Genomic DNA, 25312 nt, shown 5'->3' on the forward strand with positions numbered 1-25312 from the left:
ATGGTGAAACCAAAAACTAGCATGTGCTTCACTCAGAGTCCTTGATAAACTTGCCCACAAGTTCACTCGCCCATTAGATTGATTGACAGAGCAAGCACAAACTTTGGCTGAACAATAAAACATTCTCTAATCCCTTACCAGTTACTAAGAAAAAACCATGAACACTATGAATGAAAGTTAAACCAGAACATCTTTTCCTACAAATAAGCACACAGCAAAAGTTTTTCATGTGGCCTTTTATCAAAATGTAGGACTCCAATGAACAGGCTCTGCTTAAAACCACGTCCTTGCTACAAAAGCAGGCAAGCCCGCTGTGCATTTGAACAATTAGCCAACATCTTGACTCTGAATCATTTATTATGAATGCAATGACAATAACACAGCACTGAGCACAGCCAATCAGCCCTCTGCTGTGAAATAGCTGACCAGCTCTGACAGTTAATATCTCCTGTATACGTAGGCCACACACCAGATGGTGGTCTGAGGCCATGGCTTGGGACAAGGGATGTAATAAAGGGCAATAACTCACTGGATCCAGGCCTGAATTTAATAAACCTATTTTAAAACGCAATTATGACAATGCAAAAATAATATGAAGTGAATGCCATGTCATTAGACTGGAAAGTGACACAACAGAAGTGCAGTGATGGTGAGCACATGGGAATGGAGAACAAGTCCTGGTTGTCTGCTCTTCATGAGTACTGCCGGTCCTGGAAGCATTCACGGTCTTAGGCAGGCTGCACCGGCATCGTTATAGTCAGAACCTGCCAAGAATGGTAGAGAAATTAATCTCTAGACTGGAACTTCATGCCTTTGTGATCATATATCTCTAGACTGGAACTTTATGTCTTTGTGGTCCTGTAAATTGTACCATATACTATGCACTAGAAGGAACAATTCACTCCTGACCGATAGTGCTTGTGTCTCTGCTAGGACATGTACATTGGAAGCAGACACCCAGGAACAGAAAATGAACCTTTCCTAACCAACACCACATCTTGCTTATGTCAGTGCTGTTTCTTGCTCGTGTATTTCAAACATAGAAAACTGTATTTTGATAGCCAACCCACATTTTTTGTGCGTGTTACAATCACTTGACTGTCAGTGTGACTGGAACTCTGCCCAAGTGATAGACTTTGCCTTACCCTGGTATTTCTGTTGAACTGAGAACCGCTTTCCTCTGGGGTTATGTTGTATGGGATGTAAATGTCGAGGTGATAAAGGTCTGGCCTGGCCCACAACACAATTCGGTCCTCTCCCAGGTCAAGCAGTAATGATCCTACTGAATCCTGCAACACAGAGAGATTTTACAGTTACGGAATTGTACAACACTGGAGCATTTTGCTTGTTGGTCTGTGGTGGCTCTTCAGAAGAGCCATCTGATTTGTCCCCATCTCAGCAGGTCAGGCAGAATCAGAGAGGTTAGCAGAGCCAACCTTTCAGGTAGATGAGCCTTCATCAGTATTGGGAACAGTTTGGGACTAAAACAAAACTTCTACATTGCAGAGAAAGTGGGGAAGGAGGCAGAGAACCTGTGGGGTGGTGGAGGTAGGTCCTAAAGACTTCTTTAGATTCTGCATCCAACACCCTAACAGGCAGTGCCTTCCAAATCCTAAACACTTGTTGCATAAGCAGCTTTTCCTTACGTAGCCGGTGTGTTTTGGCATTTACTTCCAACGTCCTCTGGTTACTGACCCTTCATCCACCTAGACCGTTTCTCTACCCAAACCCTTCACAACTGTAGAGACTACTTCTCTTCAAGGACATAAATATACAGTGCAGGTCATCTTTGCTTTTCCTTCCTCTCCTGAAAGTGTCAACTCTCACTGGGATACAGCTTCATGGGCATCAGTCACTTTTCAGTACTTAACTGGGAATTCCTCAGATTAAGGAGGTGTTGATGAGGCTCTATGGGGCACTGGTGAGACCTCATTTGAAATACTGTATGCAGTTTTGGGCCCCTTATCTTAGAAAGGATGTACTGATGTTGGAGGAGGTTCAGAGAAGATTTATGAGGATGATTCCCAGAATGCAAGGGCTTACATACGAGGAGTGTTTGTCGGCTCTTGGACTGTATTCATTGGAGTATAGAAGAATGAGAGGGGACCTCATAGAAACATTTCGAATATTGAAAGGATTGGACAGAGTAGATGCAGCTAAGTTGTTTCCCCTGATGGGTGAGTCCAGGACAAGAGGGCACAGTTTTAGAATAAGAGGGTACCCATTTAAAACAGAGATGAGAAGAAATTTCTTTAGCCAGAGGGTCGTGAATTTATGGAATTCTTTGCCACATACAGCTGTAGAGGCCCAATCATTGGGGGTGTTTAAGGAAGAGATTGATAGGTATCTAATTAGTCAGGGTATCAAAGGATATGGGGAAAAGGCAGGGAATTGGGGCTAGATGAGAGAATAGTTTAGCTCACGGTGAAGTGGCAGAGCAGACTCGATGGGCCAAATGGCCTACTTCTGTCCTTTCGTCTTGTGATCTTATGATATGTGTGCGTCATCCTTGAATATTACTTGACTATTAACAACTTGGATGACAGTATAGGTGTCATGATTAGTAAGTTTGTGGATGACACCAAAATTGGTGGCAAAGTGGACAGTGAAGAAGGTTGTCTAAGGTTAAAACAAGATCTAGATCAACTGGGAAATGGGCAAAGGAATGGCAGATGGAATTTAACTCAGACAAGTGCAAAATTTGGGATGTTAAACCAAGGCAGGACTTGCACAGTAAATGGTAGGGCCCTGGGGAGTGTTGTAGAAACAGAGGGATTTAGGGGTATGTACAAAGTTCCCTGAAAGTGGCAACACAGGTGAAGAGGGGGTATGGCACATTTGCTTTCTTTGGTTGGGGCACTCAGTACAAGAATTGGGATGTCATGTTACAGCTGCACAAGACTTTGGTGAGACTGCACCTGGAGTAGTGTGTGTAGTTCTGGTCACCATACTATAGGAAGGACATGACTAAGCTAGAGAGTGTGCACAAAACATTCACAAGTTGCCGGAACTGTTTCCCTGGAGTGTAGGAGGCTGAGGGGTGACCTTACAGAGGTTTATAAAACCATGAAGAGCATAGATAAGGAGGATGGTCATAGACTTCTTCCCAGGGTAGGGGAGTCTAAAACTAGAGGGCATAGGTTTAAGGTGAGAGGAGAAAGATTTAAAGGGAATCTGAGAGAGGGAGGTAGGTACATGAAATGAGCTACCGGAGGAAGTGGTTGAGGCAGGAACAACTCCGACATTTAAAATCATTTGGACAGGTACATGAACAGGGAAGGTTTAGGGAGCTAGGGATCAAACAGAGGAAAAACGGAAAAGCTCAGCTAGGCAACTAGGTCAGCATGAATGAGTTGGGCTGAAGGGCCTATTTCCGTGCTGTGTAACTCCATGACGTGTATCTTAGGTGAGTCAATGCTATCTTTTCCAGTCATACTTACCCTCACTAGCAGTGACGATAAATGGGAGCGTGGCTTAAGCAATGCAGGCAGATGGGTCTGGACCCCAAGTTTTCACCTGGACCCCAGTACCTCTGATAATGCAGCACTCCCTCACACTGAAGTAGAACATCTGTCTCAACTGATTAAACTGTGGTGTGGGTTCTTGAACCAACTGGCAATGGTAGTGTAGTGGTTAGTGTAACGCTATTACAGCGTCAGTGACCCGATTTCAATTCCGGCCACTGTCCGTAAGGAGTTTGTACGTTCTCCCCATGTCTGGGTGGGTTTCCTCCGGGTGCTCCGGTTTCCTCCCACATTCCATGACGTACGGGTTAGGAAGTTGTGGGCATGCTATGTTGGCACCGGAAGCGTGGCGACACTTGCGGGCTGCCCCCAGAACACTCTACGCAAAAGATGTATTTCACTGTGTGTTTCGATGTACATGTGACTAATAAAGATATCTCTATCTTAAGTAAGTTTTTCACTGCACCCGTGCACACACGTACTTGCGTATATGACAATAAACTTGACTTTGAACCTGTAACTTTCAGACTCAGACACGCGATTGTTCCTAACAAACACACATCACTAACTGGATGCAAGTGTTTTATGTGGGCAGAAGAGTCTATGCAGAATTGGCTCTTCACCAGCAAAGCTGATTTGTATAATCATTAGCTTTATTCTCACAATCTTCATCTTGGCCATGAAGTGCCTGAGTATCCCTCACCACCTCCAAAGTGCAGCAATCGGGAAACCTAATACTAACCACTTTTGGCAAGGAAATTTCTGCTATCAGAAAGCTGGGGTGTTGGTCTGCAGGCTCAGCCACTATCGTGTATTCCGGTTCCATGCAAGTACTGCCAGAACAGAGAGAAGTTCGTTAATGATTATACCAGAACACACATTCCTCACAGACATTCCAACCATGCTTACATGAAAACAAATCTCCAAATCCCAATGGAAGCTTTGGTACCTAGTGGCATTTCAATTACTTACTTCTAGTGTAAATTCACACAGCATGGAAACAGGCCCTTCAGCCCATCGTGTCTATACCAAACATCAACTACCCATTTACAATAATCCGACACTAGTTCCATCTTACTCTCCCTCACATCCCCCCAGATTCTACCACCCACCTACCCACTCTCAGCAATTTGCAGCTACCAACCTGCACAGCTTTATGATGTGGGAGAAAACTGAAGCACTTTGGGGAAACTCATGCAGTCGCAGGGAGAACCTGCAAACTCCACAGAGGCAGCATCCGAGGTCAGGATTGAACCCTGGTTGCTGGAACTGTGAGGTGGCAGTTCACCTGACAAGCAAACACAGTCTCCTACTCTGAAGAAACACAAATTAACCTTACCTTTCTACTTCTGATACAAGAGGCTTTGTGCAGCTTCCTGGGGACAAAGTGCTGGTGAAATAAAATAAGATGGCTTGTGTTTACCGGTTACACTGAGCTGGATTTTGATGCTATGTTTTTTAATCTTGATGGAAAAACAGAATATGCAGCAGTTGTAACCAAATTGTACAACCTTACCAATGGCTACTACTTTTCTCTGTACACTGTACACTGTCAGGTTATGGGGAAAGGGGGAAAGAGGGAGAGAGGGAGGGAGGAACCAACAAAAGCAAAATGGCCTTTTCTGTACTCTTATGATTTGCACAGAACAGTAAAATTCCCAAAATCCGCTAAATGACTGTTTGGAAATCCTGACAGTTTGGCATCTAGTTCACCCGGAGCTGATTCTCACAGTCCCTTTAAATTATCGGGGTGCCTATTCACGTTTCCACCATCCCCATGACACCTCTGAAACACCTGGGCCCCTTTTCCATTCTCCCCTTGACACACCAGGACCCCTGTTCCCATGCCCCCTACAGCACACCAGGTTCACTGGAAATGTTATTATGCTATTGCATAACATCTTAAAAAAAACTGAATTTAAAGTGTGTTGGTGTATTAATTGGAACAAGATCCAAGAGTCCAGAAAATCTGTCAGTACAGCATCACAAGCTTTACTGAAAGTTACTAAGTTTTATTGCACCGTGCTGTTTAATAATGTTATGCTAATGACAAGTGTTGAATCAAAAATTTGCTAAAGATGTGAAGGCTGCTATTGACACTGAGTTTTTTCTTTGTGCATTACCTGGATTTCAGTTCCTGGATGACAGGTTTTGATTTTGTTCTAATGTTCTGTTCTGTTACAGATCCCAGAAATTTCCTGTTTTTCAACATTCGCCATTCTAGAAAGAAACAAAAATGTTAGCAACTATAATAACCTGGTGGGAACATCTTTTACCACTGGACTCTGAGGTTAGACACAGATAATAAAGATCCCCACTGTCTGATGAAGATTGGATAGTACATTGGCTTAAGCACCAAGTTCAGATTCAGTTTTATAGGAACTGGAAATATGCCATTTCTTCCTTCAGTTGGTTAGACTGGAGTTCAGCCAGATGAAACAAGGTAGGTCACCAACACAGAGCACTAGTTTCACAAGTCTCCATTATCTGCAGACAAAGAGCAGTTGAAAGCAGCTGGGAGTGATTGTTTCTTGCTTCCACCTTGAATTATTTCAACCTAGGTCAACTTTGAAAAAGATTGAAAATGGCTTGCGTCTGCAAAGATGCAAAGTACAAATTTCCAGAGAAAGGGGGTGAGGGAGGTAATGGGGAAAATGTACCCATTTTGATGGCTGCATCAAGCTGTGTGTAGACTCTGGGTATGAAAAAAAATAAATGTCACTGTCGATCGAGATTCTATCCACCTGGTGTTACAAAGAATGGGCCTGATCATGATGCTGGGGAACATTCTGTTCAGTTGGGCGGTACCGTAGCTACATGTCCCTCATTGAAAAGTTTGTGCAAGAGAACACCTTTAAACACATCAGATCAGGCAGTGATCTGCACAATGTTCTTGGGTCAAATAGGAGAGTGTATGCTGCTGGGTGGGTTCCTGTGCAAACTGTCAGTCATTTGGCACAATGCTTCATTACCAGAACTTTCAAACAATCTCCAAGATTTCGCATGGCTCTTGACAAGATCCTTTATGCATAACCAAATTTTCAGTGGCACTGCACAATCTTTGAGGTGCCTGTGGTGGGGTTGAGACTGTCATCCATCTCCTTCTGGAAAGAGTGTTTGTCAAGAAGGCCTAGAAAGAGATCTGTGACTTTGCTGAGGTCCACCCCAAACAGCTGCTTAATTTGGACTTATGTGGGCTGTTCCCCGGTACACACAGAGACAGATATCAACCGTTTCCAGGTGATGAAAGATGTGCTTTGGTTAACCCTAAACTGCACTTCCAGTGCAAGGAGCTGTATGCTGAAGGCTACATACCAAGGGAAGTACTGAAGTTGGTGCAGCCACTGCAGAGGCTCAATGGGGAAAGGCCACTGTTGAAGAACCTGCTGTTATTGCACATCAAGAAGCTGGAACCTGTGTTAAAGTCCTTTAGACTTTTGGGTCATGGAACATGTGCAAAAAAAGAACTGATGTAATCTGTTCTTTTAGAGAGCTGGTGTAATCTAAACCTTGTAACCAAATGGAATGAAACATCTTGTGCTAAGAATGACAATCCATGAATTATCATTCATAGCACAAGATGGGGGGGTAGGGGACAATGAGGAAGGCTGTCAAAGCTTGCAGCGTGATCTTGACCAGCTGGGAAAATGGGCTGACACATAGCAACGTGGAATTTAATGCAGACAAGTGTGAGGTGTTGCACTTTGGGAGGACAAATCAGGGTAGGACTTACACAGAGAATGATAGGGCTCTGAGGTGTGCGGTAGAACAGAGGGACCTGGGAATACAGATCCATGGTTCCTTGAAAGTGGCGTCACAGGTAGGTAGGGTCGTAAAGAGAGCTTTTGGCATTTTGGCCTTCATAAATCAGGGCATTGAATACCGGAGTCGGATGTTAAGTTGGAGTTGTACGTTGGTGAGGCCGAATTTGGAGTATTGTGTGCAGTTCTGGTCACCTACCTACAGGAAAGATATCAATAAGCTTGAAAGAGTGCAGAGAAAATTTACAAGGATGTTGCCAGGACTTGAGGACCTGAGTGATAGGGAAAGGTTGAGTAGCTTAGGACTTTATTCCCTGGAGCGCAGGAGAATGTAGTGAGATCTTATAGATGTATACAAAATTATGAGGGGTATAGATAGGGTGAATGCATGCAGGCTTTTTCCCCGAGATCATAGGTTAGGGTGAAAGGTGAAATATTTGGGTGGCACGGTAGTGCACCCATTAGCGTAACGTTATTACAGCGCTAGCAAGATCATAGGTTAGGGTGAAAGGTGAAATATTTGGGTGGCACGGTAGTGCACCCATTAGCGTAACGTTATTACAGCGCTAGCGATCAGGGTTCAGTTCCAGCCACTGTCTGTAAGGAGTTTCTATGTTCTCCCCATGACTGCGTGGGTTTCCTCTGGTGCTCGTTTCCTCCCACATTCTAAAGGCGTACTTGTTAGTAGGCTAACATGGGTGTAATTGGGCGGCGCGGGCTTGTTGGGCCGGAAGGGCCTGTTACTGTGCTGTATAAATAAAGTTTTTTAATTTAAGGGGAATCTGAGGGGGAGCTTCTTCACTCAGTGGGTGGTGCAAGTGTGGAACGAGCTGCCAGCAGAAGTGGTAGATGTGGGTTCAATTGTAACATTTAAGAGAGGTTTGGATGGGTACACGGCTGGGAGGGGTTTGGAGGAATATGGTCCAGATGCAGGTAGATGAGACTAGGCAGGAGATCAGGTCAGTATGGAGTAGATGGGCCAAAGGGCCTGTTTCTGTGATGTAGTACCATGACTCTAATGTAATGTATTATATATTTACAGATTTTATGAATGGAGTTTATCCTTGTGGGAAAAAAATTGATTGAATAACCTGAGGAATGTCACACTTTAGTTATGAAGCTCCAGCAAAATGGTCACAGTAACCATCAATAGTGGATCAGCAAGTGAGGATTCATTTGAGGTTGGACCAGCAAGGAATATTAGTAAAAACCTCAAACACTGTCTATAAATTCGGCAGTGACAACACTGTTGTTGACAGAATCTCAGATGGCGATGAGGTGGTGTATAGGAGTGAGATAGATCAGCTGGCTGAGTGGTGTCGCAACAACAACCTTGCACTCAACATCAGCAAAACCAAGTAATTGATTGTGGACTTCAGGAAGGGGAAATCAGGAGAACACATACCAGTCCTCATTGTGGGGTCAGCAGTGGAAAGGGTGAGCAGCTTCAAGTTGCTGGGCGTCAACATCTCAGAGGATCTATCCTGGGCCCAACACATTGACGCAATCACGAAGAAGGCACTCCAGCGGCTCTACTTCGTTAGGAGTTTGAGGAGATTTGGTAAGTCACCAAAGACTCTTGCAAATTTCTACAGATGTATGGTGGAGAGCATTCTGACTGGTTGCACCACCGTTTGGTAAGGAGGATCCAATGTGCAGGATTGAAAGAGGCTGCAGAGGATTGTAGACTCAGCCAGCTCCATCACAGGGGCAACCCTCCCCACCATCGAGGACATCTTCAAGAGGCGATGCCTCAAGAAGGCGGCATCCATCATTAAGGACCCTCATCATCTGGAACACGCCTTCTTTGCATTACTACCATCGGGGAGGAGGTACAGGAACCTGAAGACCCACACTCAATGTTTCAGGAACAGCTTCTTCCCCTCTGCCACAGATTTCTGAACGGTCCATGAACCCATGAACATTACCTCATTATTTCTTTTTTTGCACTATTTTGTAACATATAGTAACTTTTATGTCTTGCACTGTACTGCTGTCGCAAAGCAACAAATTTCATGACATATGTCAGTGATAATAAACCTGATTCTGATCTTAAGGACAATCTAAAAAACCCACCTCTGGAAAGCTCCAAGTTATACTTGTTCTCTAATCCTTCAAATCCGATAGTCATAAAAAACTCCATGAAGAGTTTATTGTTCTGTATTAAAAAAAGTATCAAAGTTAATATTAAATTTCTTGTTCTATATTAAAAGACTTGCATTTATATAATGCTTTTCAAGAATTCAGGACATCCTAGCGTGCTTTACAGTCAATGAAGAACTTCTCTGCTTGCAGCATAGGAAAAATGGTAGCTACTCTGCACACAACAGGTTCCCACAAAGAGCAAAGCGATTACGGCCAGATAATCTGTTAGTTCAGGGATAACCACTGAGCAAGACATCAGAGGAGCTCCCCTGAAGGATTTTGCTATGTGATCTTTAAATGAGAGAGTAGGTAGATCTTGTCTCATTTGAAACTACCATGGCATACTTCACAAGTATTTCAATAGTAGCCAAGGATATTTGAATGCCTTGATATTTATGAAAAGTGCAATATAAATGAAACCTCTTATTTACCTTTCTCAGTATGTGTGTGCATTGATAAATCCCAAAATTAACCACTTCTTAATGAATCGCATCATCCATGCGGGACACTAGGCAAGTAAAAAATTCCCACCTAAGGGTTACAGTGTGCAATGGGAGGATCTAGTGTGTTGTCTGAAAGATGCATCTCACTGGTGAAACAGGCTGGTTAATCATGAAGACTAACATCTAAACTCACGTGATTGCACTATTTTCAAAATTGTGACTGACATCTCGTGGTGTTGCTGATAGCATGTCGGATCACAATGACAAGTGTACTGCGGGATGTATTGTTTGGCTGCAATGATACATTGATATTAAAGCACAGCACTCTGATGGATTCAAGCACTAAGCTTGAAGTCAGCCTGTTTAATTGCCGTTTGGTGGAGGAGGTTTGCATTTAGAAGATGTGTGTAAATTTGCAGCTCCAAGTGTGGAAAAGAGAGTCTCATTTCTTTGCTCTTGTCATGTTGCAGCTTGATGAATGCTCTGCAAACTATTGTGCAGATTTGCTTCAGGCGCAAACTATTGTGCAGATTTGCTTCAGGCGCAAACTATAAACTGTGCCTTCAGCTGCCCCTGGAACCTCACAGCCCTTAAAACCTAGCTCTCTGACCCAAACTTTCGTTTTCCCATGTGGAATGGTGTCAAACTTTGTCTGCCAATTTGTTCTGTGAACACCCTTGACAACTTCAAGGTGCTGTGAAAGTATAGCTTTTGCTGCTGACTTCTTCTTAATAAACCTTTTCATTTGTTATTTTGTTTATCATAATGCCAGTGAGTCAGTACTATATACATTGATGATCCAAGGTAGTCAAGAAGGGTGCTATATGAGGTTGGGTTATGTATACAGTCATTAGATTAGATTAGTTTAGTTTATTGTCATATACACCAGGGTGCAATGAAATTCCTTGCTCCGCGAAGCTCAGAGTAAATGTCGTACATGGTAATAACAAATACAACAATAAACACAATGATGAGCGCAGAACAGCAGAATGGTGCCAAGATTGCAGTGCAAACTGAAGCAGTGCAAACGGAAGTGCTGAAGTGACAATAATGGAATAATAATAGAGGTAGAACTAAGAGTACAGGAATATGGCAACACCACCGGGAAGGGACGTGAAAGAGCTGATTGGTTCAGAAGTCTGATAGCAGTGGGGAAGAAACTGTTTTTAAATTGACAGGTTCTCCTCTCCAAAGGACAAAGGTTATGCATTTGGGCTTTATGAGGGTCCCCAGTGGGATTTTACAACAGATTCATATAGAGAATCAATCTGTGTCAGTCAATGCGTTGGTCGTGGGGAAACAGAAATAACAGCAGCACATCCCAATAAATGCAGGGTTATTATTCCAGAAAACTGCAGTCAGTTAAGGATGGCGATATATAAATTCTCAGCCACTTACAGCAGTGAGTACACCAAGCTTGATTGACAATGAAATTTCCACTCTGGCAAGCTCTTGTGTTGAAATATGTGCAGCTATTCATAAATTGTGATGAACTTTGACCTCTGCGCTACTGCTTCAGCAGAATAATCATTACCCACGCATCAGTAAACTGCAAGCAATTGTGATACCTGTAAATGTGAATTATTATACCTTACCTGAATTTTGTTGTAAAACTTAGAATTGATAACTATGTCATATGCAGTACATCCATTACCACCTGTAAAATAAAAACAATTTATATCACACACAGCAGTTTCTTTCCTGATGTTATGCTGGCACACTCCTCCACTGTAATAGCTGCCCACTAGCACCGTGGCAAAGCTTATCGCGCAAGGTTAGATCAGGGCTGGCCACTGAGGCAAAAATACATCACTCTCCAGGTCCAATCTTGCCCTTGCCTGAAGGTGACAGTGAACTCAGCACAAACCAAGGGTTGACTCTGAAGTTTCCTTGAGCCGCAGATTGTGGCCACACTAAATGGCCGTATCCTACTAGCTGCTGAACGGAGAGGAGAGCGTTTGATCAACATCAACTTACTCCTCCTGTCCTATTGCACAAATACCTACTGTTGTCAACTTCAGCATGAGGTTCACCAAGGCTCATGGGAATCCTATATCCTGAAGGATCTTCTGATTCCAACAAGGTCACCAGGTCCTCTTCAGAGAGATCTGGTGGAGGCGGGATTTGATCGGATTTGCAAACGTTAATGAAAACCTTCTCACTGCTTCTTGTCTTTGTCTTCACACAGAATCCTGTGAAAAGGGATTTATTTTGTAAATTCATTTCATCAGTGCAAGCCACCTTCATGAAAAGGTTTCCCTCTACTACTGGCAACTGATTGAATTCCCAGCTCTAGAATTCCCTCCTCCTTTAAACCTACCTCATTCGCCAAGCTTTTCATCAGCCATTTTAAATAGCTCGGTGTCAAACACTGCCTGATGATGCATCTGTTGCTTGTTTTACTACATTAGTACCAGGTAAGTTGTGGTTGTTGTAGGTGAAACATACAGCTAGCCATAGGAAGTCTTTCTGCAGAAGCATTTAGCTGAGGGGAGGCAATGTTCTACCAATCCCATCTTTTCCATGAATCATCAGTGATTTCCACTGACAAGCGCACATGCACTGATGTTGGATGGCGTTAGTGGTATTGGTTCGTTCATGTAGAACATTCCCTTGGGCAAGATATCAGACAATACCCTTAGGTTGACCCTGGTTCGCTGGATTGCAGCATATCCTCCTAAATTAGGAAATTTAAGAGAATGCTCCAGAGACTGTAGCACAAATTTAGGTTTATATTCTAGTGCAGTACTAACAAAGTGTTGCATTGTCCAAGGCAGTACCTTTGAGGTGAGTGATTAACCTGTGCCCCTTTTTTTATGCGTGGTTGTAACACCATTACTTAGAGGAGCAAAAAGATTTTGCCTCAGTATCCCGTCCAACAGTTATCAAGGACCAGCATCACAAAAAACAGATTGTGTTATCACATTGTTGCTTATGAAGATGGCTGTGTACAAATTGGCTGTTGTGTTCCTTTATGGGACACATTTTAAAAAGCCTCACTCCATTGGATTTATGGGCACATCCAAAAATAGTGAATGTTTTGCATAGACCCAAGTTATCTTTCTTTTAATCAGTGTGCATGGAGCAAGAACTGAGCAAAGTGGGGTATCATTGGGAAAAGTCAAGAGAAACTTGAGGGCATGAAATATCACCCAGAATGGACTGGAATCTCTGACACGATGACTTCCCCATTCCTGACTGCAACAGAACCTTGCAAAACTCCAAGATAGAGGTCTGTTTCCACATGCCTGATGAACGCTGGTTAGGGAGGGATCTTAACTCTACCCTCATTCTATAAATGAAATTCTCATGCAAGTAAGAGCAGCAGCAGCCCACAATGCCCTCATGTCCATTAAATAGTACACACTAATACAATAGCCAAAACCAAGGGCAAACAATGGTGATGAGATTCATTAATATTAGATAACACTTGAGCAGCAGGCACAGCTACAGACAGCATATATATCCTTTTGAAAAAAGTCTTCCAGGAATCCAACTTGCAAGTTAAAAAGTGTTATTTCAAAAGATCAGCTGTTACCCTTTTTGTGATCTCCACATTCAATCAGACTAACTTTGCCTTATGTTATAATGTTCCATTCTTCTGAGATTAGAAAGAATTTAGCAACCCAGGTTTTCAATTAATTCCGAATTAAGAACTAGCTGATTACTTTTGGTGAGAAGGGTTAAAACCAACAATATATTTTCAAATAGTTGTCACAACTATAAGACACACAGCTGCCAATTTGCATACAGCAATATCTCACAGTTACAGTATTACTTCAATAATCTGCAATCTGATTTTTTTTTGGAAATTTTGATGGTTCAGCAACTGGCTCACCTAGTTCCAGTTCTTGAGCTCCCTTCCTGAGCTCCATTTAAACTTGCAGGGACCCGATTCCCATGCCCCCCCCCCCTTTAAATTGACGAGGCTCCCAATTCCCTTGCTCCCTCTACATTACTGGGGCCTTGTTTCCCTTGCTTCCTTTACATTGACTGGAGGCCTGTTTCCTGTGTTCCCTTTAAACTTACCAGGGGCCCAGATTCCCCGAGCTCCTTTTAGCCTCACCTAGTTCGCTGGGAAAAATCATACTACTACTTTGCAACAGCTGAATAAAAGAATGAATTAAAAGCGTGTTGGTGTTTACATCACAGTGATATTCAAAAGTCTGAAAAATCCACCAGTTCGGCGCCAACCAAGTCTCGAGGATGCTGGATTCTCAGAGTTTTACTGTATATGATGATGACAGAAAATTTGATCCCCAGTAATTTCCACATAAACATTGGCCAGAACACCAGGGACAACCTCCCTACTTCAGAATGATACAGGATCTTTATTGTCCACAAGAGAAAAGAAACTGTGCCTATATCTTTGTGTACATCTCTGGAGTGAGACTGCAGTCCACAACTATTTGCCACAGAAGTGACAGTGATTAGCCACTGATTACTTTTCTATTTGTTCGTATAGTAGGTTAACAAGGTTAAGTGCAGTGCACATGCCAAATCTGTGGATTTGTTTTATGATCCTTACCTGGCTGTGGTCTGATCTGCTTAGATTCCTGTGTTGTTGGAAGTTTGCTCTGCATCTCTTTTGCAGCCTACAGGGGAAAGAGAAAGCCAATAAACAAATGCATTGCAGCAAATAATAACAGAAACACAGAACGTCTTTAATTAAATATGGCACAGACTAATACAAGGGCTGAACTTGCATGTCTACTTTTAGGATTGCCTAGGGCGCCGTTGTTAATGTATTCGTTTTTTCCTTTCATTTCATTGTAAGCAAAGTCTCCTCTTTAAAAGAGATTCTAGTTACATTTCCAATATCTTGCAAAAGTGGCCACAAGTGTAAACTTCAAGAGTGAAGTAATGCAAATTCGTTAATGTAAGTAAAAATCCATGGCGTTATTTTGAAGACTATTTTAGAATGGATGGAGGAATATGTTCCTCTGGTACCTTACAAAACATTAACCTTTGACCACATCACCAAAAACAAAATGTTGCCATTAATATATTGCTGCTTTTGTCAGCTTTCTGTTCAAAAATTGCTTACTGTGTTTCTGTGTATTACAGCAATGCATTCACTTCGAAAATACTTCATCATCTGTAAAAGTATTTTGGTGTAAAGAGATCTTAGATATCTTTAAATGATAACAGTAGATTTTAGAGACAACTTTTATTAAAATAATAAAATAAGCCCTATATCAAAAGTTTTCAAAGTCTTTTATTATAGAAATAATTCAAGGCACAAGATATTGAAAGTGGCTACACAGGTAGACAGGGTGGTTAAGAAGGCTTATGGAATGCTTGCATTTATTAATCGGGGTATTGAGTATAGGGGTCAAGAAGTTATGATGCTTCTCTATAGAACTCTGGTTAGGCCGCATTTAGAATATTGCGTGCAATTCTGGTCACCTCACTACAGGAAGGATGTCGAGGCTTTAGAGAGGGTGCAGAGGAGGTTTACTAGGATGCTGCCTGGATTAGAGGGCATGTGCTTTCAGGAAAGGCTGGACAAACTTGGGCTCTTTTCTCTGGAGCGGCGGAGGCTGAGGGGTGATCTGTTCGAAGTGTATAAAATTATGTGGGGCATAGATAGGATGAGCAAACGATATCTTTTTCCCATTATTGAGCAATCCAACGACAGAGGGCATGCATTTACGGTGAGAGGGGGTAGGTTCAGAACAGATGTGAGGGGTACTTTTTTTTTACTGAGCAAGTGGTGGATGCCTGGAATGCGTTGCCTGATAAGGCGGTGGAGGCAAATTCATTGGGGACTTTTAAGGGGGGTTTGGATGGGCACACAAATGAGAGGAAAATAGAGGGATATGGGCATTCTGTAGGTAGGAGGGAATAGCTATGTCGGCACAACATTGTAGGCCGAAGGGCCTGTTCTGTGCTGAACTGTTCTATATTATATCTGACCCAGAAAGATCTTCAGCCCAAAACATTAACTTTGTTTCTCTCTCTACAGATGCTGTCTGACCCATTAAGTGTTTCCCATGTTTCCTAACTTATTTCAGATTTCCAGCATCTGCAGATTTTTTTGCTTTGAGATTTTACATCTGTTTTATTAAACCTACAATTTAGAGTCATCATGTGTTAACCTGCTTAAGGATAACATCACTTGGCACATCTTAAACCATTTTTGCATTCTTACTGGCTAGTTGTTACTGCATTAAAATCACATGAAAGTTTGAAATCCAGAACTAAAGTTCTTAGAACTGAGTAGGATAACTGAGAATATGGAAAACAATGGAAATCTGAAACAGAAACTAACAAAAAAATTGGAAGGAGGGAGAAAAATGCATTTAAACATCTCTTCTTCCAGTCAAAAACCCAGACTAACGTGTATTTCCAAGAAAAACTCCAATGATTTGCTATCCCATTGTTCTTAAATCCTGATGGTTCAGCATCTGGCTCCCTAGTTCCCACTTACACACCAGGTCCCCAGTTCCCACACTTCCTCTGGCACACCAGGGCCCCAGTTCCCATGCTCCCACTGACACATCAGGTCCCCAGTTCCCACGCTCCCATTGACACACTGGGACCCCAGTTCCCATGCTCCCATTGACACACTGGGACCCCAGTTCCCACACTCCCATTGACACACTGGGACTCCAGTTCCCACACTCCCATTGACACACTGGGACTCCAGTTCCCACACTCCCATTGACATACTGGGACTCCAGTTCCCACACTCCCATTGACATACTGGGATTCCAGTTCCCACACTCCCATTGGCATACCGGGCCCCTGGTTCTGGCGCTATCTTGAAACACACCTATTTCTCATGCTCCTTTTAAACCTGCCAGGTTTACTGGAAAATTTATTATACTAGTGGGTAACATCTAAAACAAAATGTGAATTACAAGTGTGTTTGAATATTAATTGAAATAACATCCAATAGTTTGAAAAATCTGCCAGTCTGGCACTACTGAAGTCCCAGGCTTGCCAAATTAATGGAGTTTGCTGTACATGGCCAAAGATGGCACTCTGCACAAGGTTGTGGGTAAGATGGGTCACCATGCTTACCTGGAATAGCAATTGTTCGTACAGTGCATCCTCTTCCTGCATCTCAGCTGAAAGCAGGCTTTTGTCTGTCGTCACTGCCATGGTCCAACTCGCAGAGCATGCAAGCTCCAGGAAGAACTCTCAATAATTGCCCAATGCGTGAGTATCAAACCCAATAAGACTGTCAATGTTTATAGGAAAAAGCACACATAAATAAAAGTTTGATGATCCTCTAGTTTGTATCCATGATGCATTACTCTTTTCTATTGAGAGTTGCGTCTTTGCTCAATGTACAATGCAAAAACAATGGACAGCAAGGAAGCGCTACTGTAACTGGTTCATCTGCTGGTGTTGCTAATGGCTCAGTATGATGTTTTTCTATTACAGTGTTAGCTTTTCTACTCTGATTATTTAGTATCCCTCTGCTTTGTTGTGGAATGTATCCCTGGATTAGCAGCTGCTCATAAATTCTGGAGAAGATGCCCTTGTAGATCAACAGTAGCTCAGAAAACACAGTAGCCTTTTATTTAAAATCATTTCAATAACTAAAATGGTCCAATACTGCAGTGATCTGGTTGCTGTCTCAAGAAGTTATGTAGTAATTAGGCAGGTTTGGATGACATACATCTAAATTAATGTGGATGATATTTATGCTGTTTAATAGACATTCTTCAACCTTTACTCATGTACCCTGTATAAAATCATAATACAGTGAAAGGGAAGATCAATGGCACAGCATAGTTTGTCGAGCAGAAAAACCTTGTAGTCCACCACCACAACATACAATTGCTTCAGTAACAGAGATTTTTGCCTTCACATACCCCCAGAAATAGGCTGAGCAATTCTTGTATCGTGAATTTTTTGATGTCACCTTTAAATTTAACCTTACTGATGTTAACCCTTTGCTAATTGGTTTTAATATTCCAGATCTACTTTTTCTATGCTGTTAAAATACATATTTGTGTAGGACTACTTCTTATTTAAGTTCATTTCTTTAGTTTTTTTCCCCAGATCATTCAATTCTACAAAACTCCTCAATGATCCAAGGTAAGAAACTGAGCATGGAAATTGCTGGTACAACCCATAGGGAACCAGTTCATTGATTATTAGCTTTTAAAATACTTTCATAAATCTTATTTCAAACATTCAATGTTTTTATTTTTGAGCCCTTCCTGGCTCTCTGAAAGCATGCAAACCTTCTTCATACATAGTCCTTCAGTGTTGACAATGACTTGCTTTCAGTTTTGTTGGCTCAAAGGTGGCTGCTGAGGCCAATGCAAGTCTACAGCAGAGCCAGAAAGTGCTTGATGGTGTGGGCAAGTGGGTAGTTTGGTGGTCCTTCCATTGTTTATACTAGGCTTCTATGCGTTCTCAAAGGGATGAAGAGTTCTCAACGCCACTGAGAATGTTACTTCACCACTTTGAGTGGTCATAGGTCAGAGATTTGTACAAATGAATAGGAATGTTATATATTTTTTGGATAAAGCTTTGAGAGCGTCTTTGAATTGTTTCCACTGTCCACTTGATAAACTCTTATCATGATGGAGTTTGGAATAGACTATCTGTTTTGAGAGTCTAGTGTTGGCGTGGGAGAGAATGCTGACATTGGTTTGCTTATCCTTCCAGTGGTTTTGGAAGATTTTGCAGAGGCAGCATAGGTAGCACCTCTCCAGAGTTTTGAGGTGCCTTCTGTAGGAAGCCTATAGAGCAGGAACACACAGGAGGGTAGGGATTAGTGATGCCTGCTAGACCATGAGCTTTCTTCTGGGGTTTCAGACCTCTTTTGTCAGATAGCCAAAGGCTGTGCAGACACGCTGAAGGTAATTTCATCATTTATGTCTGACTTCATTGCAAGGTGGCTTCTGAGATACAGGCTGTCGTCCATACTTCTAGAGTCTCATTATCATCAAACAGCAATGTTGTATAGAAGGGGCAGGTTGGCAGAGGGCCTTTATTTTACAGATGTTATGCACAAGGCCCGTTCTGTCATATCCTTCAGTAAGTGAGGCTATCCTCTAAATGTTGCATACACATGCATTGAGTGCATACTGTGGCTTGATGACTTGAACTTTGGTAACAATGGTTTTGGAGTGGAGGGGATATGGGTTGAGGGGTTTCTCGCTTGTCTTGTAGATCAGCTCCACTGCAAAAGGGACCTCCTTGGAGGGGAGGTATAGCATTACCATGCACAGGACTGAGAAAGGTGAGTGATGATGCAGCCTGACATAGCACCAATCTTCACTCGGCTTGGGTCTGCAGTAGGTCTGTTGGTGAGGACCATGGCTTGCTTGTCATCGTGTAACAGTCACCATAAAGAGGCTAATTTCTGTGGGCAGCCAAACTTAAGAAAGATGCTCCAATAGACCCTCTGGACCAATGGAGTCAAAAGCTTTCCTCAGATCAAAAAAGGCTACGTTGATGCTGCTGCACGTATTTACCAAGAAGTTGGCAGCATCTGCTCCTCACAGCACCCACTTATGATATCACCTGCAGCATCCACTCATTGCACCAGCCAGTTAGCAGGCAGCAGCCTGGGACAACCTGTACCCAGTCATGGCATGCAGCAAGCAGGCAACACCCAGTAAATGGGCAGCACACACTCTCCACACTATGAGCAAGCAGGTAGCACCCAGTATGCGGGCAGCACCCACTCTCCACACTAAGAGTGAGCAGGTAGCACCCAGTAAATGGGCAGCACCCACCCTTCACACCAAGAGTGAGCAGGCAGTACCCATTCAAGTCGGCTTCCCTGTCTTGTATAATTTATATTCTGTGTATTGTCTGTACTTACGTGCCTGCCACGCTGCTGCTGCAAGTTGTTCATTGTACCTGTACCTCACTGTACGTGCACACATGACAATAAGCTTGACGATACCAACCAGTGACCGGCCAGCACCCAATATATGGGCAGCACCCACATTTCACACCACCCAGTGAACATTCAGCACCCAATGAGTGCACTGCGTCCACCCAATGCACACAGTGAGCAGGCAGCACCCAGTGTGTACCCTGCACCCACCCAGTGACCGGGCAGCACCTCCCTTTCTGCTCCAGTGAACACCCCTCCCCTCCCCTCCCCTCCCCTCCCCTCCCCTCCCCTCCGCCCACAAAGCCGCTCCAACCGCCGGGACTCACCTGCCGCTCCTTCTCCTTGGCCCGGTTGCTATGAGCATCGCCCCATCTGCTCCCCGAGCAACAAACTCTAAAAATAAAAGGCCGATTAAAAAAAAATCAAATCTAACAAACCAGTCGTGCAAAGTATTTACTCTTCTTGCATCATAAGAATAAACCTATAACCAGAACAATAAAATTCAGAAAAATTACCAATCACTTAACGAGTCAGATCTCTAAATTAAACGGAACGAACTAAACGGGTGCTTTGCTCTTCTGTTGGCGGAAGAGTGTCGGATCGGGAGGTGGTCCCGTTGACCTTCTTCCGGTGGATGATTGGCGGGGGTCGCCCTAGCGACGGGGAGGTGTGATGGCTGCCAGCGCCGCGCCGCACAAGCCGAGTGTCGGTGACATTTTCAGTGACATGAGCTACGGAGCGGCCCGCGAGAGTCCCTGCAACGTGCAGGTCAGGCCGGGCGGCTCTCCATCCGCGATAGCCCGGGGCGGGGGGTGGGCTGCTCCTGGACAGGCCCGGGTCCGGCCTTCGGGCCGCTCCTGGTCACGTGGGGCCTGTGCCGGGGGGAGGGGGGGAGAAACGGGTGTTTGGGGGGGGGGGGTGAGAGATGGAGGGAGTGGGGGGTGGTTGAGAGAGACAGGAGAGAGGGTGGGGAGGGGGAGGGGGATGGAGAGAGAGAGACCGGGGAAGAGAGACAGTTTGGGGGGGGTGGGGGGTAGAGAGAGATAGAGAGAGAGAGAGACAGTGGGGGGGGGGGGGTGGAGAGAGAGAGACCGGGGGAGAGAGATGGGGTGGGGAGGAGAGAGAGATGGGGGGGGGGGGTAGTGCGTCCAGAAGAGGGAGATTGGGGGGGTGGGTCAGCATTCGTGGAGGGGAGGGAGGGAGGCGAACAGGGGAGAAAAGATAGACCAAGTGGGGGAGAGACGGGGAGAATTGGCAGCGGGGGGGGGGGGAGGGGTGGGAGAGTCAGGGAGGGATGGGGGGAAGGGAGGGAGGGGTAGTCTGGGAGGGGAGGGGGACCAAGCTGGGGGAGGGGTGGGAGAGTCAGGGAGGGATGGGGGGAAGGGAGGGAGGGGTAGTCTGGGAGGGGAGGGGGACCAAGCTGGGGGAGGGATGGGGAGATGTGGTGTGGGGGGGGGGGAGAGTGGTACTGGGGGGTAATGGGCAGGTGGACAAAGTAGGGATGGGGGAATCAGGGGACGGACAGAGGGAGAGGGCAGGTATGGGGGGGGGGGGGTGGGGGTGGGGGTGCAGAGGTTCCTGACCAGAGCACACGGGATGATGTGGTGCCAATAGCAACAGAAACTGCCGCACTCTGGGACTCTGCTGGGACAGAGCTGCAGTGTCAGGGCAGTGGCACTCCCCTGGGGCTGGTAGCCAGCTTCACATCCCTACTAGCCCTCTGTTCCTGTCTCCATGCAACTCTACTAGTACTCATTTCTCCAAGCCCCTGCACTACCCCTGTATCTGAAGTCATTCAGTCTCCTTTCCTCCACCCCCCACACTTCCATTCTCAGTGGGAGAGGGGGTATGGGGGGGGGGAGTGGGTATTAGAGCCCTGCCCTGGAGTTTAATCTCCACCCTGCCTTAACTCAAGGATCCAACTGTTTGACCACCCATTCTTGAGGACATTTCTGTTCCACTACAGTCAGTCAACCCTCTCGTGTGGTCTATTTGTACACTGGTTCACACTGTGAAATACCCTCCATTTATCTTACCCTATTCCCTCCCTCCATTCCTCAACTTCTCTCTAAAGACTTCCAGACCCATTCTCTTCAACCCTGCACGGCTGAGCCTCAGTTTTTGCTTTGCCATAAATTATTCTCTCTCTTGCCCTCCTCAATCCAGGTTATCCCATTAGTGGGGCGTCTTGCCCATTTTGCCCAAATTCTGTGAATAATATGTGAGTGGTGGATATGTGTACACAAATTGTGTAAACAAAATCGATCTTCACTACAGCAACATATCTGAAAGACCTGATTGACAAGGGAAGTTACTCAATCATCCCAATTCAGGGAATAACCTCGTCATAGTGACCTTGTTGTTTTAACTGATAATCCCTGATCAAGAGGGACCAATCACTAAGCAAATTGAAACGGTTTCATCGGGCACAATAAACCTCATGGAGGAAGAAAGTTATCTGTTCACTTTCTTTTTGCATCTCTGTTCATTTGTTAAAATAGCAAATCCTAGATTTTGGAATAACAGTTCCTGATTGTGGAGCTAGTATGTTGGATTTCCAAGAAGTGTACTTGCTTCTTCTGTTTTTTTTAAACTAAGACATGTCACTGTTCTAGTGGTCCGGTACATACATAGAGCGTGATCCTATGTGGCACAGCGTATTATAGATCATTATGACCCACTCCTTGCCTGGAGGTGGTGGACTTCCCAGTGAGGCATAAGGGAGTGGAAAGTGACCAACTTCACATCCATTCTGACACTACTTACTAATTCCTGTTGGAAGTGTGCGCATGTGCTTGCCAGTTGTAATTGCCACTTGGGTGAGGTGCAGTCGATGGCCCTGGGTGATGTAGAACAAGGTTTGGTTTCTAAGTAAGAGGACCCAATATTGGAGGCAAAGGAAACATCATTTCAGTAATTCTTGTTTTGTTCTATCAGGCTTGGCTGGATTATCACAAGCGGTGCTTTGGTCACTATATTGGAGGCAAATGGGTGAAGCCTGAAAACAGACAGTTCTATGTGACCAAAAATCCAGCTACTGGTAAGAAATGCATGTTTTTTCAATGTGGAAGTTCCGTCTTTTCTTGTTGCTGAAGACTATAAAAGAATATTCACTATCAGTTTCTTTCCTCCCACCTATCAGTCCCTACTGTCTTGGGTCTGTGAATCTGCAGGGGCTTGGAATTTCTTTGCTTCACAATGCTCAGTCCTTTCATTTGCACCGTTTTCTCCTTTTCTTCACATCTGGTGGAACTTGGCTCCTGTGCATGCATGTGGTAAAAGAGAATGGTTCACTTCCATTTGCCAGTGTGTAGCTCAAAGATGCCTTTGCATTGGTTTTAATAGGTTCACAAAACAGTAAAGACTCTTGATGTGAGCTCTCCTATGTGGGTAAAAGGGGAACAATGCAATGTCGTTAAAGCTGGTTTGAGAGTCAGCTCTTTCATATGGAATCATACGGTTATTCTTGGATTAGTAGACAGTAAGGAATGTGGTGATAATGTATTCTGCTTAGTAAAAAGTACAAAATGGATCGTGACTGCATTAGAAAATTGTGTGTTTAAAGCCCTATCCTAGTACGTGAGTACAATTCAGACAAACCTCCCAGTGCAGTACTGAAGAAGAGCTATGCTTTCTCTCATAATAGCTGTTATACGGATGAAGGCATGGGTGATGGTTAATGGGATCTTGCTGCAGGTGAACTAAAATTAATGTAAGGTAGAAGATGAGAGCCCAGCAAGAAGAGTAATAAAGTGGTTGATCCAGCAGGGAACAAAGGGCTGGTTAAGGTTTCAGCAACATAACCAGTGATTGAGTGAGGATCTTGAAAGAGCTGTCAGCATTGAATGAAGGAAACTGTCCTGTTGCTGGGTAAGTGTAGGACAAGGGTCTAGCATGTCAGGAGAAAAGTTGGGGAAACACATTGTCACATCATTCCAAGTGTGAAACACTCTCCACAAAGAAAAGCTGTAGCTCTGTTTATCATTTTAAATCTGAGACGGCAGATTTGTTGGGCATCTGTAGAAAGAGAAACAGAGTTCAAGTTTCACATCTGACGAAGGGTCTTCGACATGAAGTCTTAAATTTGTTTCTCATTCACAGATGCTGCCTGACCAGTATTTTTGTTTTTAGGCCATGTGTTTAAGGTTAGAGGAGGGAAGTTCAAAGGAAATGTGCAGAGCAAGTTTTTTTTAACAGAAAGTGGTGGGTGCCTGGACTGTGCTGTGGGGGGTGGTAGTGGAGGTAGATATGATAGAGGTTCTTAGGCACATGAATGTGCAGAGAATGGAGAGATATGGATATTGTGCAGGCAGAAAGGATTAGTTTAGTTAGGTATTTAATTACGTTTAATTAGTTTTGACACAACATCATGAGCCAAAGGGCCTGTTCCTGTGCTGTAATGTTCTGTGTTCTATTTCAGATTTCTAACGTCTGCAGTTTTTTGCTGTTCATTTACTGGAAGCTTTTTGCTAGCCTGGGGTACTAAGGGATTACAGGTAGACAGAATGAATTGGGATAGAGATGGGCTGTGAGTGTTAGAACAGCCTTGAGTGGGTAAAAGGCCTTGTTGGCATGTTGCGAGCTGTCTGAGGCATCAGTTGTTACTGAAAGTATTTTATTTCTCTCAGGGGAAACTCTGGCCACCACCATAGAAGGCGAGGAAGCGGATGTAGAACTAGCAGTAAATACAGCAAAGCGAGCGTTTGAAGTTTGGAGCAAGCTTCCGTGTCATGTGAGAGCAAGGCATCTGTACAGGTAGTGTAAATTGCTCAGTAGATTAATAATCATTGCAAGGGCTCCGTCTGAAGTGGGTTTGAGGAATTTCACACTGTCCTTGGCACACCATTGCCACTCAACCATTTTACTAAATGCCAATCATATGAAGCAGCTGTCTGTTCCAGCTGGTTTGTCAAATAACAAGAGGTGCCAACTGACAGGCAAAGGTGCTTTACTTAGCCTTAGTTTAACAAGTTGTTAGTGGAGCATTCACATTAGTTGTTGAAACTCTGTTAATTGTGCTAAGTTACTGATTGAACTGATGATCCTGTGTCTGCCCATAACCAATCAACGGTTACAGTAAACTTGTGAACTATTGCAAGTACATTTGGTATTTAGTGTACTTGCCATTGTGCAGTCAGACCCACGGTTCCAGTCACAGTTCTGAAATGCAATCCCTAACACATTCCCCAGTAGTACAATCCTCCATGAGTTGACACAAGTAGAGGATGCAAGCTGAAAATATAATGCATGTGACACTGAGGGCAAATGGTTTCTGAGGCATAGTTTGTTCTTTCCATTCATGCATTGTCCATAATAATGCTGTTTTTATATTGCAGCTCTGACCAATTAAGATTCTTACTGATAAATCTGTCGTTGATAAGGACATTTCAGTTACCATACTTAATTAAATTGGCTGAGCCCATTCCAGTTGCAAACTATCCAGTGCATCCACTGGCTATCAGATATGAAGAGACTTTATTGAATGGGACTGTTTGGAATGTGTTTGACAAAGATGGCCTTGTATCTAATGTAATGGGTTAGAAAGGCCACTTGTATGGGTGTTCTGCAGCCACCAATTCCCCAAGCCCTGGAACTATTTTGTAAACCTCCCAACCTGTCTACTACACTTCCTTTAAGACATTTCTAAAAATCCTATCCCTTTTGATCAAGCTTTTGATCTGC

At 43.9% G+C, this 25312-nt stretch overlaps 2 protein-coding genes across 6 annotated transcripts in view; one reads left to right on the plus strand and one right to left on the minus strand.

The window, feature by feature from the left end:
• Positions 1-238: 238 nt before the first annotated feature.
• Positions 239-21715, minus strand: pih1d1 (PIH1 domain containing 1). Of its 4 annotated transcripts, none has more exons than XM_052043021.1 (12): positions 21667-21715; positions 19957-20023; positions 16843-17002; positions 14342-14408; positions 11820-12005; positions 11409-11470; positions 9302-9383; positions 5588-5684; positions 4804-4854; positions 4207-4297; positions 1146-1289; positions 239-764 (listed from the first exon to the last, which is right to left on the minus strand). In XM_052043021.1, exons 3-12 carry the CDS (start codon positions 16921-16923, stop codon positions 729-731), a joined length of 897 nt encoding a protein of 298 aa, XP_051898981.1. In that variant the 5' UTR covers positions 16924-17002; positions 19957-20023; positions 21667-21715; the 3' UTR covers positions 239-728. The 4 variants fall into 4 exon arrangements, with proteins under 4 accessions (XP_051898981.1, XP_051898980.1, XP_051898983.1 ...); XM_052043020.1 differs by lacking the exon at positions 21667-21715 and adding an exon at positions 20146-20256; XM_052043023.1 differs by lacking the exons at positions 4804-4854; positions 21667-21715 and adding an exon at positions 20146-20259.
• The window catches only part of LOC127585506 (aldehyde dehydrogenase family 16 member A1-like), a 52042-nt gene continuing 46923 nt past the window's right edge, over positions 20194-25312 (plus strand). The window contains exons 1-3 of one of the 2 annotated variants that reach the window (XM_052043017.1): positions 20194-20398; positions 22568-22670; positions 24259-24385. In XM_052043017.1, the coding sequence (XP_051898977.1) occupies positions 20303-20398; positions 22568-22670; positions 24259-24385 (326 nt within the window). In that variant the 5' untranslated portion in view covers positions 20194-20302. Of the gene's footprint in view, positions 20399-22053; positions 22175-22567; positions 22671-24258; positions 24386-25312 lie in introns of those variants that run through there. The other variant, XM_052043019.1, reaches the window with a different exon arrangement.

The sequence above is a fragment of the Pristis pectinata genome, chromosome 33, assembly GCF_009764475.1.
Source record: "Pristis pectinata isolate sPriPec2 chromosome 33, sPriPec2.1.pri, whole genome shotgun sequence".
In the NCBI taxonomy this organism is placed as follows: domain Eukaryota; kingdom Metazoa; phylum Chordata; class Chondrichthyes; order Rhinopristiformes; family Pristidae; genus Pristis; species Pristis pectinata.

What these genes read in the sequence shown, in the direction of transcription:
- pih1d1 (XM_052043021.1), bottom strand. Translation starts at nt 16,923, where the DNA reads ATGGCAGTGACGACAGACAAAAGCCTGCTTTCAGCTGAGATGCAGGAA. An exon ending in ATCCAGGAACTGAAATCCAG is followed by an intron (nt 4,855 to 5,587) that starts GTAATGCACAAA and finishes TTATTTCACCAG; the next exon opens with CACTTTGTCCCCAGGAAGCT. An exon ending in CTTGTATCAGAAGTAGAAAG is followed by an intron (nt 4,298 to 4,803) that starts GTAAGGTTAATT and finishes CTGTTCTGGCAG; the next exon opens with TACTTGCATGGAACCGGAAT.